Source organism: Aquarana catesbeiana, linkage group LG02, assembly GCF_042186555.1.
Source record: "Aquarana catesbeiana isolate 2022-GZ linkage group LG02, ASM4218655v1, whole genome shotgun sequence".
NCBI lineage: Eukaryota > Metazoa > Chordata > Amphibia > Anura > Ranidae > Aquarana > Aquarana catesbeiana.
The window spans coordinates 570323863-570341793 of NC_133325.1; the positions used below are offsets into that span (position 1 = coordinate 570323863).

The window sequence follows — 17931 nt, forward strand, 5'->3', positions numbered from 1 at the left end:
TTCTGGAGCATCACATTTGTGGGGTCAATTAAACGCTCAAAATGGCCAGAAAAAGAGAACTTTCATCTGAAACTCGACAGTCTATTCTTGTTCTTAGAAATGAAGGCTATTCCATGCGAGAAATTGCAAAGAAATTGAAGATTTCCTACAACGGTGTGTACTACTCCCTTCAGAGGACAGCACAAACAGGCTCTAACCAGAGTAGAAAAAGAAGTGGGAGGCCGCGTTGCACAACTAAGCAAGAAGATAAGCACATTAGAGTCTCTAGTTTGAGAAACAGACGCCTCACAGGTCCCCAACTGGCATCTTCATTAAATAGTACCCGCAAAACACCAGTGTCAACATCTACAGTGAAGAGGCGGCTGCGGGATTTTGGGCTTCAGGGCAGAGTGGCAAAGAAAAAGTCATATCTGAGACTGGCCAATAAAAGAAAAAGATTAAGATGGGCAAAAGAACACAGACATTGGACAGAGGAAGACTGGAAAAAAGTGTTGTGGACGGATGAATCCAAGTTTGAGGTGTTTGGATCACAAAGAACAACGTTTGTGAGACGCAGAACAAATGAAAAGATGCTGGAAGAATGCCTGACGCCATCTGTTAAGCATGGTGGAGGTAATGTGATGGTCTGGGGTTGCTTTGGTGCTGGTAAGGTGGGAGCTTTGTACAGGGTAAAAGGGATTCTGAATAAGGAAGGCTATCACTCCATTTTGCAACGCCATGCCATACCCAGTGGACAGCGCTTGATTGGAGCCAATTTCATCCTACAACAGGACAATGACCCTAAACACACCTCCAAATTGTGCAAGAACTATTTACAGCAGAAGCAGGCAGCTGGTATTCTATCGGTAATGGAGTGGCCAGCACAGTCACCAGATCTGAACCCCATTGAGCTGTTGTGGGAGCAGCTTGACCGTATGGTACGCCAGAAGTGCCCATCCAACCAATCCAACTTGTGGGAGCTGCTTCTAGAAGCGTGGGGTGCAATTTCTCCAGCTTACCTCAATAAATTAACAGCTAGAATGCCAAAGGTGTGCAATGCTGTAATTGCTGCAAAAGGAGGATTCTTTGATGAAAGCAAAGTTTGATGTAAAAACAATGTTATTTCAAATACAAATCATTATTTCTAACCTTGTCAATGTCTTGACTCTATTTTCTATTCATTTCACAACGTATGGTGGTGAATAAGTGTGACTTTTCATGGAAAACACAAAATTGTTTGGGTGACCCCAAACTTTTGAACGGTAGTGTATATATATATATATATATATATATATATATATATATATATATATACACACACACACACACACACACACACACACACACACACACACACACACATAGACATGATAGACACGGCACTGGGACATGGTTACTGTCTTTGGGGGTCTGAACGAGGAAGGAGGAAGTCAAAAATCTTCCTCCTTCCCCCGGGATTCTCTCTTCACTCTCTGATTCTCCACCTCTGAGCTGGTGAATCGGGGAGTGTGAATTCTGACTCAGATCACCAGTGAAGTGCTGAGATTGCAGCTTCATAAACTTGGGATCCTTGGGATCACCGCTGATCACAGTTTCATAAACGGACGCCTAACTGCTTCACTGCAGTAAGTAGAGAAATAGAGACAACTGCAGTGTGCTTTTACATCAGGTAGGGCCTAATAGTTTACTAGCTATAATGTATCCAAAAAGCCATTTCAGCAAATGTAATTTTCTAATACAATTAAACATAATTTAATAACATAGCAAGACTTTGAAGAATTATTTTGTTGAACTAACAAATCACAAAAGTATGCAGCCTTGTTGCTTTTAAACTACTTAACGTCGCAAAGATGCCAAATTCATCAGCAAACAGATAATACAATTTCTTTTCCCTGTCTATTAAAGATAATATATGGCCATGGCCTTAGCTATTTTTCATGTTTCTCAGTCTTCTTGCTATGCCATTTCATCCCCCAAACATTCTCACCCTCCCTTGCCTTGTGAATAGAGAACAAGTTGCTGTGATTTCCTTATATGGCCAATTGAAGCATAAAGTATCTTTTCCCTGTCAGAGATACACGCAGTGCCAGACAACATATTCCAGAGAGGCTGGTGGAAGAGTTTAATTACACATGCATTTAAAATGTTTATTAAGCTCTTGAAACATTTATTTTCCACAACAGATTTACATGTCAAAAAATATATAAATTTATACCTGTGCAAATGTATTTTCAATTTAAATACAGTGATACTCAGTACCTATCAATTTCTTATTACACAGCTTCTAAGCTATGCTTTATCTGTTAACCCGTTCACAATGGAGAGGGAAACAGAGGGAAGTACTTCTACCATTATGTGATAGACACAGTTTTGTCTTTTCAAAAGAACTGTGACTTACCGTTTACTTAGAATACAGCAATCCAAAGTAAACAACAAGATCCATATAGTCATCTAAGATATTGCACTGATTATGTGGCATCACTGTGGTTTCATTTTGCTCAAGGGAACCCTCAAAATGGGAATACAAATCAAGCATGGCTAATTTAAAGTGACACTAAACTCTCAGCCTCCTCTAAATCTCCAAATTCCTTTTTTTTCCTGCCACCATGATCCAACTTTCTGTCATAGGCTGGCTACCTTTGTTCGTCATGGTTCCACTGTATGTAGGTCATCCTCTTCTGCTCACTCCCATGATGGACTATGGGATTTGTAGAATGCATAGAGCAGTCCACATGACCTTCAACTAATGTGCACTGCTCCTTCCAAACAAATGGAACTGAAGAAGAAGTGGAGAGGTTCAGAAGCTCACGGGATTATTTTTGGAGAATAAGGATATTGTTTAGTGTCACTTTAAGGCTGGATTCATAGATGTAGCATTATAAAAGGACATCTTTAATGTGTGTTTTACTAGGCTTTACTGTGTTATTGTGCGTTTTGCTGCTTTTTATTCACATTGAAAAACACAAGCTCGAGAAGTGCTCTTAAAGCAGAATCTTTATAACACTATAGTGTTATTCCAGTCTCAAATGCCACTCTACTAATCCAGCAAACAGCAACGGATGGTGTCCCAAGATTATTAATCACAAGTCACCTTTATTTGCTATCTTCTGGTTGACCATACAAATAGAATGGCTGTTAAATAATACAAGCAATTCAGATACAGTTATAACTCTATACATGAAGTGTAGATGATCGGTTTTGGAGACCAGCATTATATTTGGTAGAGATACAATGCATTGCTACAGTTTTCTGCTGATACAGCAGAGGTCAGCCAGAAAGGGCCAGTCTGTAGTAATTCCATATAAAGTGTTTATGGACATGTTAGGTAAAAAAGCATCTCTTAAGATTCATACTCGTGTTTAAGTAGCCCTTATGTGATCAACCTAAGGTGATGAAAGGTGGCTTCTGATTTATTGACATATATGACTGCACAGCACTACAATCTCGAGTATATCTTTGGAACAATGACTCCCATTTTTCACTGATCCCTTCTTGATCCTGTTTGTATTCTGAAAAATAACAAACTATTAGGCTACGTACTTGGAAGCTCTGCATGCCATCAGTAAATGTTTGTATCAAGGGTATGTAAACTATTGCTGCCTTCAGGCCCTCCCATCCCAGCCAATATTCATATTAAATAAAAAGGTTAAAATAAATGGGACAGCATCAATGCAGAAGCCTTTCATTCAGTCTATGTGCTACTAAAATCACTTTTTTCTCCGTTGTTTTAGGGCTAGAAAAATATATTGCATTAATATTTCATAAAATTATAATCTAATGCTTCATTAAAAAAATACTACTCATTTTAACTTCCATGAGCTCCTGCTCACCTGTAGCCCATGATATTAGCTCCTGATATATCCTTTTCTTGTCTCTGGTAAACAGCCGTCAAACCCCCCAAGAAATAATAAGGAAATGTGCTTATAAGGAATGTTGGGTAGCCAAGGCAGCCAAGACTGTAATTAGCCCCTAAGAAGCATAATAAACAGGTGTGGATTTAGAAAAACAAATGGATATGCTTAAGATGTTCATATCGAGAAAAAATGCTCCATTTGGTATGCTTCGCTCTTCTTTTTACCTCAGCCATTTTGGCACCTCCACCTATAAAATAGGAGAAATTATGTTAAAAGAGAATTTGCCATCTTTTTAAATGTTTTATTTTATATTTATGCACACATAATCAGCTTAGTACAATATTAGTATTGGCATATTAATTCAAAAAATATATATTTTCCAACATTCCACGGAAAATTGATAAAAAAATCAATAGTTCGCCACCTCCTCGACACAGCCAAGGTGTGCATCCCTTTATGCTGGAAGTCCACACAACCTCCATCCATAAGATTGTGGCTCAAAAAGGTGGAGGAAATTAACAAAATGGAGGATCTCATCCTCACATCCTGTCACCAACGGGAACGCTACACTAAGACGTGGACACTCTGGAACATATTTGCCTTCTCTGACGAGAAAGCGACACGATGGACTAGTCCATCCCTAAAACAACTAGGATAGTAGACAGCAGCCTCCTGATGCTATCCACCAACCCTTCCTATTTGTACTACAGCCCGGGAGATGCGCAATCGTCACCCCCCTTTCCAGGCCACGTTCCCCCACCGCTCTCTCTTCTCCCTTCCCTCCCCTCTCTACCCCCCCCCTCTCCCCCCCTTCCTCTTCCATCCTCCCCCGGGCCCCTGTGGCTCTCTTGACTTCTTTCTAGCTCATTTTTTTCCCTTTCTTATATCTCTATTCTTCTGGAAAGTTTCTACAGAAATAGATTCTAGCACTGTTTTATAATATTTGAAAAGGCTGAGACGGAGTCCACGACATCACTCACTGCTGCACGTTAAAGGCAATGAGATAGACAATTGGTGACTTAGGGTGGTTCTTGCATGATAAGAGTGAAGGGTATGCTTTTCATATTTTACATGTCTGCATTTAGCGACTATGTCCATGACATGTTGTTTCACCTCACCTGATGCCATTATGCCATTTTCATGTAACTGATGATGTTGTGTCACATGCTCTCGTGTTTTTTTAAATAAAAGATTGGAAAAAAAATATATATATATAAATATATATATATATATATATATATATATATATATATATATATTAACTACCGTATATATCTAATGTAAAGGGACCTAGATGTAAGGGGTAAAACTTGTTTATTTAATTTAAATTTGATTTATTCATTTATAAAACTGGCATGCAAATATTTGTAAAATATATGACATAGCGCTTTTACTGGAAAATTTGGAGACACCTGCTTTAAAACACACTAATTTACTAAAACCGGAGAGTGCAAAATCCGGCGCAGCTCTGCATGGTAGCCAATCAGCTTCTAACTTCAGCTTGTTCAGTTAAGCTTTGACAAAAAAATGGAAGCTGTTTGGTTTTTATGCAGAGCTGCACCAGATTTTGCACTCTCCAGTTTTAGTAAATCAACCCCATAAAGTTTGATTTTGCATAACTGATACAAACTCAGTTAAAGCCTATGGGCAGCTCAACCTATGAATTCAATGGAAAGCAACCTTTCTAAATTACCTTAAAAAATACATTCTCCAGGTGTCTACTCTGTAATATATTTTATTGCAGTAGCTGTTTGGCAAGGATGCTAATTCTACTATCTGACATGCAGATAAAACAACTCCTAACAGCTTCAAGTTGCATGTGATCATCAGTAGTTACATTTGCTTTACTGCACAACACACATCATTTTAAATCTAAATAAAAAAAATGTTGTAGACCATAAATATATGCCAGCTTCATGTTCAGTGGTATGCTAACAACACCAAAAGAACAAGCGCAAATACCCAAGTACTTTAACAGGTGCTAGAGAGGTCATAAATTGCTTACATAAAAATGGGTTCATACAATGCTGAGGTCAAGTAACCTGAGGATTTGTTGTAGTCTGATGTATTGCGTTACCTTCCCTCTATTGAGTTATGCATGAACAGAGGCATTAATATTTTATGACCTCCTCAATTCTTTATGTAATCCTTTTCTCCCATAATATATCATATGATGTAGCAATGTTCGTATATCTTTGTACAAAAATTTTATCTTGCTCTTTTAATTTGAAATGGAATTCATAAGGATTTGGATTTGGAATATAGTATAGGGATGGAAGGATTATCATAGCCTTTCCTACATTGATCATGTTGAGCGTTGCTCAACAATTTAACATCGGAATGCTGGTTTTGACACAAAAAATTTACTGTATGCTACTACTATAATTATAGAGGCAATTTTACCTGGAAAACTTCCCCTAATTACCTAACAGATGTGCATGAAGCTCTTATGCCCTGTACACACAATAGGATTTTCCGATGGAAAATGTGTGATAGGACCTTGTTGTTGGAAATTCTGACCGTGTGTAGGCTCCATCACACATTTTCCATAGGAATTTCCGACACACAAAGTTTGAGAGCTTGCTATAAAATCTTCCGACAACAAAATCCGTTGTCGGAAATTCCGATCGTGTGTACACAAATCCGACGCACAAAGTGCCACGCATGCTCAGAATAAATTAAGAGAAGAAAGCTATTGGCTACTGCCCCGTTTATAGTCCCGACATACGTGTTTTACGTCACCGCGTTCAGAACGATCGGATTTTCCGACAACTTTGTGTGACCGTGTGTATGCAAGACAAGTTTGAGCCAACATCCGTCGGAAAAAATCCTAGGATTTTGTTGTCGGAACGTCCGCTCAATGTCCGACCGTGTGTACAGGGCATTAGACTCCCTATGTCCACACCTTAAAGTGGAACTTTAGTCAGAAAATTAAGTCTGGCACCTTTTGCAGGTATATCTATGTAAAACATTAAAAATAAGTGCCTATACTTTTTAAAATCCAGTAATACACTGTTTCACCCTGCTCTGCACATGCTCAGTTGCTCTCCATTTTTAGGCATTTTTAGGCACTGCCGAGTTTGTAGAGGCTGATTTGCTGACAGCTTTAAAGCGGAGTTAAACCCTCCTATCCTTTACAGCCAAGGAAGCTGCTTATGTTTGATCTGCAACTGCCATGGTGCTGCACATGTGATCAGTTAGGACACCAGCCATTTGATTGTTAAACAGTTTGGTTAAGGACATAAGCAAATGTGACAGTTAGCAATCCCGGCATACCAGGAATGTAACTGTTTTTCCTGGTGCCAACATGGCAGCATACATATGATATAGCTCTGCCCCTATATCCACCCACAAGACCTGTCCAAATCTATAAAAGTCTGACTGAAAGCAACCTCCCTCGTTCTCCTTTTTGTCCTCAAGATATACACCCGCAAGACCGTGATGTTACAATAAGTACTTACCTGCCAACTTGTCAGTGTCCGACTGGGTTCAGCCTCCCCCCGGCGCAGTCCCATATCTTAGATTGCTAAATGTGCCAACAAGGTGGGGAGCTCCTTTTGGTGGTCTTTTGGGGCTGAGGAATTCTCTAACACGAGAGGTCAGAACCTCATTTAGTGCATCTGAATTGGTGTCTGTTTGCTGGAATCCATGCTGCATGTATCTCTCTGCACACCTGAATTGGTGTTTGTTTGCTTGTGTTTCTCTGCACTTCTGGGCTGAATCCTGATGCTGGTGTCAGTGCTGCATTTTCTTCTCTCCTACAGGAGCAGATGCCTCTACTGCCTTTGGTCATGAAGTTCCAGGGGAGACTGTTGTCTGAGGGTCTTACAGTGATAGCAAGCATTCCGATTGAACCACAAGCCTTGGGTTTACCCTAGCCATGCAATCTAGTCAGGACCAAGCACTTCAGCTACCAGTGTTTCCACAACACCTGTCCCATGATGGACTGTAAATTGAGGGGGAAGGATTGGAGGATGTTTTCTGGAAGTGGTTCAATCCTGTCAAGCTTTCAGAAAGGACGTCAATAAATGCTATTTACTCTGAAGTCTGGAATAGGTTCAGAGCCTTTGCAGCCCGAGCAGAATTTTGATCCTGGCAACCTAGAGGTTGCAGAGTTGCTATCAGTTCCTCACATGGATATAGATTTGTTGCTCAACCTAGTTCCATAAGGACTCAAAATTTTAGCTATTTCAGCTTTCACCAGGGAAAATGGCCATGTGAGCTGCCAGGGGAATGCTTCACAAGGTCAGTCCTGAGACTTTGCCCTGAGGAGGAATAACATTCCTCAGTAGGTTTTTATTCTGGTCCTGGATTCCCTTGCCAGGACTCTGTTTGCATTATTAGAAAGCAATCCTCAATGGGACATCACTCGAGAGGCAGTGTCCCTAGATATCATCAGGTGATAGCTTCAAGGGGCAAAGCAGTGGCGTAGTTAGGGGGTGGCTATTGAGGCTAGAGCCCCGAATATGGGGCCCATAGCCCCGGGTCCAGGGCTGGCCCTACCGTGAGAGTGTCGCAGGCTGCCTGATACAGCACTGTCCCGCACAGCCGCGGCACTCTCACTGAGTCTGCACTCGTGCTTCACTGACAGCGAGAGAAGGGAGATCAGTGTGAGAGGGAGTCTCCTCCCTTGCTCCGCCCATATAATAGAGTCGGGATGAACTTTCTCACGCGAGCTCCTGAGCTGTGGAGTGAGTGCAGATTATGCAAGAGGGGGAGGGGAGAACTCTGTACTACCCTAGCCTGTCTTCTGTATACCTAGCTTCTCTGTATACCCCAGCCTCTCTGTATACCCTAGCCTCTCTGTATACCCTAGCCTCTCTGTATACCCTAGCCTGTCTTCTGTATGCTCTAGCCTCCCTGAATATACTAGCCTCTCTGTATACACTAGCCTCTCTGTATACACTAGCCTCTCTTCTATATAACCTAGCCTCTCTGTATGTAACAATCCGCATCTGGTGGCAGGTGACGTGATAAGCTCTCTAGTGATCCCGAATTAAGGGAGGGGCTCTCTTGGGACCTTGATGTAATGAGGGGGGCTTTGGGGACCCTGATGTAATGATAATATATAATGTTATATATATATATATACACACACGTATATTCTATAGATGTGTATGCCCGCCCAAGCGTATGACTATCTTTACTTCGCTGCTATGGGCTCTAGCCCCAGATCTTTTGTAGACCTAGCAACACCCCTGGGTCAGAGTATCGGCTCTGCAAGCACTTGGACCTACAGAGTCCTACATCTTAGTTGGGGCCTATGCCCCTCGAGCACCTTGGTTCCCAAGGGGGCTTCTGTTTTCATCTTACAAAGTGGCGGTTCCATCCTTCCTGGCAGAGACAGTACCTAACCTACCTGTCTAAAATGCCTACCTTCAAGCAGCTTCCTAAGTAAAATCCTCCAGAAGGCTGTTCAAATTTGCCTGATGGAAACAGAGGAGGAACCTACAGCAAAACCTTGTCATCTTGAAGAGACAAGGTCATCCAGAAAACTTACAGTGTGGCCAAGCAAGAGCCTCCAGAAGTGATATAGGCTCATTCAGTTAGGTCCATTTTTAGATCTCTAAATTTGGGCATTTGCCAATGGAGACATCTGCAGGTTGGTTGACACAGTGCACCTGCCTCAGGCACTACAGGGAAGATCCAAGGGCTTGTACATCAATGGACTTCAATGGAATGATGGTCCAGGCTTCCATATCCATTGTAATAAAAGTTTGATTATACATTTTTGCCCTCCCTGTTTAGCTCGCTATTTATCATATGTATGCTGCCATGTTGGAAAATGGAAAATTGTATCAAATACTTACCGTAATTTTCCTTTCCTGACACCAATCCATGGCATCATATGAACCCTCCCTTTTTTTATCTTGATATTTTTACGGTGAATGGGTGAGGTTGCTCTCAGTCAGACTTTTATAGATTTGGACAGGTTCTGTGGGTGGATATAGGGGCGGAGCTATATCATATGTATGCTACCATGGATTGGCGTCAGGAAAGGAAAATTACGGCAAGTATTTAATACAATTTTCCATTTTTTTTAAATCAACAGGTTTGGTTCTGCTTTAGGTATTACTGCTGTTCAGGAGCTCTGGGCTTCAGCAAAATGGCAGCCTCCAGCAAGAACAAATGGGCAATGCTGGAGGCAATTTACAGCACACACTAATTTTGGTAGCACAATTATTAATGTGGAATGTATGTTGCTTACTAAAGAACATTATTTTTTACCAAGTTGTTATGGGTAAAGTTCCACTTTAAAGTGCCTTTCTTATAGCAAATGTTTTGTGCCTGCCTAGTTCCAAACACTGCATGACAATTACTGGAAGGAAAAAAAATGGTTTATGATTATGTGCTTATGTAGCAGTTACATGGCTTAAAGGGTTAGTTCACCTTTACAGAAAAAAGGTGAACACTATACAACCCCCCCCCCCCCCAATCCCTGCTGCACTTACCTCCCTTACCTCCAGGAATGCTGAGCTCTCAGTGCCCACGCAGTCAGTCTAGCAGTCCGAGGGCTGCTCTTCTCCCTCTTGTCTGTGTAGTGCTTCTGAGACGGACCAAGTTATTCACTGAGCAGGTACTGACAAATCAGAATCGCTCTGGCCCATCCCAGAAGCGCTGCACAGAAATAAGGGAAAAGAGGGGGGATTTCAAATACTATAAATGTTGGAGCAGCTCCATTCACTGTTTCAGGTCCAATTTCAAAATTAATTTTGGGCTGAATTCGGACCTGAAACGGACCAAAAGACGCACAGGACTCCTATGCAATTTGCACTGAAGCCGCTGCAGAGATGTGTGAACCAACTCCATAGAGAGCCAATCACAATCTCCAGCTATGCGAATTGGATGCGGGGAAAATCCACATCCAATTCCCACTAGTGTGAACCCAGCCTAAAGCTAAACTCTGATATGCAGCTATCCAACTTTTTATAATCCTGTACCCCATCTGCTGTGCAAATTTTGTACCACTATTTTAACATTTATCAAAAGTTTTCTGCCTTAAAAGCAGAGAGAAAAATAGGGTGATATGGCCACTCTTTTTTTCCTGCTATGTACTGGACAGTGTGTGTGTGTGTGTGTGTGTGTGTGGGGGGGGGGGGGTTGGTGGAGCAACGGCAATGAACATTTTGCAGACAACATGTTTAATAAAGCTGAAAAACACAGTTTTGCCTAAATGTGAACAAAACAAATCAGAACCAAAAAAGTAAACCAGATCCAGATCACACGTCCAAAATCTGGTGTAGATCTCCATAGAAAACAATCAGCTTCCAGGTTTTATTGCCAAGGCTTAACCCCCTGGCGGTTTTCCCGAGTGTGGCTCGAGGTTAAAATTCAGGACCATTAGCGGTAACCCCGAGCCACACTCGGGATTACATCGCAGGATCCTGGTGTGGCTTTACTTACCTTGTCCCCGGGATCCTGCGATGTCCCCCGCTGTGTCTGCGGGCTCCGTCCTCCTCCGAAGCCTCTCCATGCCAGGCTCCGTTCCCCGCGAGCGGCGCGACGCACGGGGGCGGAGCCTGGCGGCAAATTCAAAAAAGTGTAAAATCATAACACATACAGTACTGTAATCTTACAGATTACAGTACTGTATGAAATTATTTCACATCCCTTTTGTCCCCAGTGCTTTGTCCTATGCCCTGCATGCAGTTTTATGTTATATATACTGTTCTTTCTGCCTGGAAACTGGAGATTGTCCATAGCAACCAAAAAGTGTCCCTTTACATCAAAAGTGGCTTTAGACCAGCTAGAAAACAGCGATAGTAAATTAGAACACTTGCAGAATTGAGCGATAGTGAATCTTGGGGAAATTTATTTTATTATTAATTTTTTTTTTTTTTTAATTATTTATTTTTATTTATTATATTATAATTTATGTTTTTGTGTTTCAAACTTTATCATACCCGGGATATCTACTAGACTCTTGTTTGGACAGATTTAAGTGTGTTATTGTTAAGAATTGCAGACCTACAATATAAAACGCCAAATTTCTATGCAAAATAATTGTACCGCTTTCAGCACCTAAAATCCGAAATAATCATACCGCCAGGGAGGTTAACTGAACAAGGTTACGTTAGAAGCTAGTTGGCTATCATGCACAGCTGAACCTGATTCTTTCTGAGTGTAGCAGTTTTAGTAAATCTCCCCCACTGAGTGTGGCACTTTGGTGTGTACAGAGAGGAAGGTTTATTTGCATGGGTGACACAGTAGTGTAGTGGGTAGCACTCTCACCTAGCACTTAAAAGGGTCACTGGTTCAAATCCCAACCATGACACTACCTGCCTGGAGTTTGCATGTTTTCACTGTGCCTGCGTGGGTTTCCTCTGGGTACTCCAGTTTCCTCCCACAATCCAAAGACATGCTGGTAGGTTAATTGGCTTCTGTCTAAATTGGTCCTAGTATATGAATGTGAGTTAGGGACCTTAGATTGTAAGCTCCTTGAGGGTAAGGACCGATGTGAATGTACGTATATGTAAAGCGCTGCATAAATTGACTGCGCTATATAAGTACCTTAAATAATAATAATAATCTAACTTCCTCATCCAGGTAAAACTATAGAAGTGTGCACAACAGAGGAATCATCAGCTGTGACTGACACCAACTGAAACCCAGGGGATGTGTATTTAGCAGTCTTGTGGGAGGTTGGCCGTCATACAGACAGAAGTGTGCCTGCTTCAATGACCTATAATGAAAATGACATACAGTAGATACAGGAAGGGGTGAAAATGAAAGGACTTTACAGTTTACCCCAAGCAACAGAGGAAGAAAGAGATAAGATATAAACCTATGAGGTTGAAGTTCCGCATTAAGCGAATAAATCAAATGACAGGATGCTTCCCCAGAAAATGAGTTGGCCTAGACCAGAATATATATGGCTCTTCCCTGGTTTTTGCTTTTTCTGGCAGGTGGTGCTTAGTTACTTGAGCTCTTATTATGAAGCTATTATTACTTTTCAGATATGAGCCTGCAGATCTAGAAAAACTTTCCCACTACTTATGATACAGAAATAATAAATACAATTATTGTCCTGTAAAAATTATTACATTTTTTATTCAATCTAAAAAAAAAAAAGAAAAATGTTTAGTTTTTTCTATATTAACACATTGTTATTTTAAAACAACAGGTGTTATTGTAGATAAAAAAGTTGTATTTTTGTACTGTAAAATCTTTTACTCAGAGCCCATTGAGGGACACAGCTTGACAGTATAAAACCTAAAGTTATACTGCTGCCTACAGAAGAAATTGACACTAGAAAACTGTATGCCAGCGTCTCAATGGAAATTACCCCACCACACCAATCCTGTTCAGTTGTAACAAGCAGTCAAAAAAGAGAAAAATAGCAGATGAGGAGAGGAAGTACTGTCCCTCAATGGACTCTGAAAAAGCTCTATCGTCCGTCCGTGTTCCCCCCCCTCCAAAAAAAAAAAAAAAGTTTAATACATTAGGGTAGACTACGAACACTAAAAGGTGTAATGTGCGGACCGTAGACATAATCGAAATGGAAAAAAAAAACACTCTGGGACTCAACTGAATTTAGGGATTAAAAGGCCCAGAGACTGAAGAAGGTCCAGCATGCTCTGCAAAATGAGAGTCATAGGTTTTTACTGCATTAATTGTTTAATTCCAAAATAAATATTTTATATACATGATTTAAACAAAAACTACACAGTTTATAAGGGTTAGGCAAGTGTTTTCCTGGATTTTTACATATATGTCAATTGCATGTCAAATCGAGGCCAGCAGATTACAATTTATTTCATTGGTGTAGTGTGGATGACAGTTCTCTAGCTGGATATAGTCGAATGAATGTAAAATTGGGATGTGGTGTTGAATACTGAATCTTGCCTCTGATATGTTTTGCCATTTCTTTAGCTGCATTTACCTACTTTGCATTGCGTTTCTTTGGATGCAGCCTACCCTATTGAAACGCCATTTCATGTTCAAAACAGCATTTCACAACTACTATATATACTGTACACAAGTCAAATTTGTAAACAATGACTTTTTTTTTTACATAAAATGTTTTTACATTTTTCCTATTAACATTTGAACTTACCTAGAACAGATTTAAACAATGGAGCTAATTATGTGATTCAAACAGCATTGGAATATAATAACAAAAAAAAAAAAATAACAATAAAAAAACATTAAAAAAAAAATGTTCAAAATAGCTTGATCATACCAGTAATGCCCTGTACACACGGTCGGATTTTCCGACGGAAAATGTGTGATAGGACCTTGTTGTCGGAAATTCCGACCGTGTGTGGGATCCATCACACATTTTCCATCGGATTTTCCGACACACAAAGTTTGAAAGCAGGCTATAAAATTTTCCGACAACAAAATCCGTTGTCGGAATTTCCGATCGTATGTACACAAATCCGAAGCACAAAGTGCCACGCATGCTCAGAATAAATAAAGAGATGAAAGCTATTGGCTACTGCCCCATTTATAGTCCCGACATACATGTTTTACGTCACCGCGTTCAGAATGATCGGATTTTCCGACAACTTTGTGTGACCGTGTGTATGCAAGACAAGTTTGAGTCAACATCCGTCGGAAAAAATCCTAGGATTTTGTTGTCGGAATATCCGATCAATGTCCGACCGTGTGTACGGGGCATTAGACTCCTGAAAATTCAAAATATCATTACTATTTACGATGAGTGAGAAGAGCTGTACTATCAAGCTTACAATGCCTATAATTACATTAATTAACATAAAAGACATTTACTTATAGATCTATAAAGAATGCACATACAGTAGTAGTAATATGTTTACTAAATACCATGTGTTCAACTGACAGCTTCAGTTTAACAATGGTTAAATAAAATAATGATGTGGAGAACATCACAGAACACATATGTGTGCTGTGTAAGAAAAAGCTTTGGCTATATCAGTTCCTTTGCGGATTCTATTAGAGCAGGGGTGTTCAACCTCTGACCCATGGTTTTGTGTATTTTATCTGTGGCCCAACACAATTTCCCATCTTCCAATGTGACCTTGGAAGAAGATACTTTCTTCAGAGGGAGAACTGATGCACAAAACTCAGTTTTAATTAAATTTCCTATCATCTAGAGTACACAATGGCCATACTGGGGTTGTACAAACATTAATTCTGCCTATTTTTTGCAAAAACCTGCAGTTATCTCTAAAATTATGTTTATGTATTATGCCTCTTACCTTTTTTAGCTGTTTGACATTGCTTGACCTAATTGATTCCAAAAGCTTGTCTCTTGAGTTCTTCTCTGCGGGTCCTGTCTTTTCTTCTATCTTTCTTCGAGATGCAGGGGACAAAGAGTTCCTAATGTTTTCAAGAGGGGGTGCCAAGGGTGCCATTGGTGGGGGTGGAGGAGGTGGGGCAGGTACCCCATCCTTTTTAGGGACATCCTTTTTGACCTTGCTTGGAATTGGTTTTGCTGGTTTTGGGGGCTCTTTTGGGGGAGGAACTACCTTGGGAACTTCTAAACAGTTCTTCTTGCCCTCAGCCTCCTTTAATGCTTTCTGTTCTGCCATTCTACGTTGCCTTTGCTTGTCCATGTTGCGACTCAGCAAATTGGTGACAGTCATGCGGGGACCAGCTAGCTCAAAATGGTACCCAAGTTTTAAAATAGTAGTGTTCTCCTTTAGAATCTTTGCTATCTCCATCTCAGTTTTTCCTCCACATATGTGACGTTGATTATGAAAGCGTAGTTCTGTAAGTGTATTATTGTGCTGCAAAGCTCGGAAAATAGCCTGTATACCTTTGCCTGTAATGTGGTTGGAGTCCAGATTGATGCTAAGAATGGTCTTGTTAGATTTGAGCAAAACAGCAATGGCCAAAGCAATGTGGTCATCAGCACGTGTGTTCGCTAATGAAAATGTCTTAACTATGGTATTGAACTCTAGGGCCTCTGTAAAACTCATTAAGGTGTCTATGGTAATACACTCTGAATTGTTCAGGTTGAGCTCTATCAATTCTGGTTCATTGTTTTTCACTTTTTCTAGAAGTTCATCAAAGATTTTTGAAGCCTCATCATCCTTATTCTCTTCTGTTGTGTTCTTAGCTCCATTTTCAGTCTTCTGTTGGGTTGAATTCTTTGCATTCTTCTTGTCTTGATCAGCTGGTGGCTTCTCCTCTGAAATATTTTTATTAGTTTGGACCCTTTCTGCTTTATCTTGTTTCTCCTGAGTTTTGTCTGGAGTTGCTTTTTTATCCAGTTTATTTTCAGACTGAAGCTTTACCATTTCCTTCTTTTCTGTCTTTTCAACAACCTTCTCTGTTTTCTCATCAGTGCTTTCCTTTACTACTTTTTCCTTCGATGTCTGCTTTACACTCTTTTCTTCTTCCTGTTTTTTAGACGGTGTCTTTTCCAGCTTCTCCTTATCCACTGCACTAATATTTTTTTCTTGTCTAAATCTCTCCCTCATTTTGCTAACTCGGTCATCCTTTGCTTTGTCTGTGTCTTTTTTTGCCATAGCTTTGCTGTCTTCTGGTGTTTTGCTTAGACTTGCAGTACCAGGCTCTTTCCCCCTTTCTTCCTTCTTTTTCTCTTCTTGTGTCTTCTGTGGAGATTTTTCACTCTAAAAAAATGGCATTTAAAATATTTTTAATGTACAGAACATATTAAGTAGAAACTCAGTCTTTCTAATGTAGAAACATGCATGGATGTATGTATCTCACTCTGGTGCACGTCTGTTTCTATGTTATTTCTTTACAGAGATTTTATTTTTGTACTATACAGTACATCACCAAATAAGAGACTGTGACAAAGGGGAAAAGAGAGTTTTCTTCGAAGGTCCTTTACTTTAGTGCGGCTGTCCAGGACTTTTCTCTAAATGTCATTGTTATAAGCATTGCTGGCACCTGTGGCTTCCAGCCTGGAGGAGAGGTCTGTTCCTGATTGACCTTCCTAGAGCGGTGATATTTCTCTCTCTGCTACTCCTGTCACCTGGGTGCTCTGTAGCCCATTCCTCTTTTGCCTATCTGCATACCTAACTATGGGTATTCTATTAGTACACAAGGATGTTTTGCCATATTGAAAGGTAAAGAGTTACAAATATTAAAGCTAAAACTTTTATTGTTGTGGATAGGTGGGGAGGGCTAAAACTACTGCTGGCTGTACTGATCTCTGTGGCCCCAATCGGGAGATTTGCCCTTATTTCCTGTGCTGGTGACACATTGCCACAAGGACAGAAAGTTAGGGAGAATCTTCTAACTGGGGCCACAAAAGTAGATCAAGTCGTGAATGCTGTCTATGTCAATATTGAAGCCTTTCCCATAATTTTCTGTCCTAATAGCAACATTGTCACCAGGACAGGTATATAGGGGAAATCTCCCCATTGAGGCTCCAGATAGAAAAAGCCTGACACTCTATCCATATCATATCATGTCATATTTTGGCAGCTGTTACACTGGATGTAGATTTACACTAGCTCATCCTGCCCTTCCTTCCCTTCCTTCCCTTTGTGTATGGAACATACGCTGAAAAAAAAAAAAAAAAAAAAAGAAATATTGTGGTTTAATGTACAAAACACTGCAATCTTGACACATCGATTCAGATGAGTATATTATTATATTCATAAAGTTACAGTACTGTACAAAATGTTTAGGCAGATGTGAAGAAATGCTGTAAAGAACGCTTTCAAAAATATATATTTTAATTGTTTATTTTTATCAATTTACAAAATGCAAAGTGAGCGAACAGAAGAAAAATCTAACTCAAATCAATGTTTGGTGTGACCATCCTTTGGCTTCAAACCAGAATCAAATCTTACACTTGCACATTTTGTACACTTTCACAATGTCAGGGATTTTATAGAATGAATCACTAATTAGTCATTAACTGAAACAGAAACAGTGGTGTGGGAGGCTAAAACTGGGCGAGGAACAGCCAAATTCTGCTACTAAGGTGAGGCTATGGAAGATAGTTTCATGTCACAGGTCATACACCATTGCAAGACTGAGCACAGCAACAAGATACAAGACAGAAGGTAGTTATACTTCATAAGCAAGGTCTCTCATAGGCAAAGATTTCAAAGCAGTCTGGGGTTTCAAGATAAGGAAAGGGATGGTCGGCACTCAGGATGACATCCAAAAGTCTGGCCAGAAGTGGTCT

General features: G+C 40.3%; 1 protein-coding gene across 2 annotated transcripts in view; it reads right to left on the reverse strand.

The window, feature by feature from the left end:
* Positions 1-2077: 2077 nt before the first annotated feature.
* LMOD1 (leiomodin 1) overlaps positions 2078-17931 on the reverse strand; it is a 39290-nt gene continuing 23436 nt past the window's right edge. For both annotated transcript variants that reach the window (XM_073616078.1, XM_073616077.1), the window contains exons 2-3: positions 15017-16396; positions 2078-4080 (exon numbers count right to left, since the gene is read on the reverse strand). In XM_073616078.1, the coding sequence (XP_073472179.1) occupies positions 4054-4080; positions 15017-16291 (1302 nt within the window). In that variant the 5' untranslated portion in view covers positions 16292-16396 and the 3' untranslated portion in view covers positions 2078-4053. The remainder of the gene's footprint in view (positions 4081-15016; positions 16397-17931) is intronic.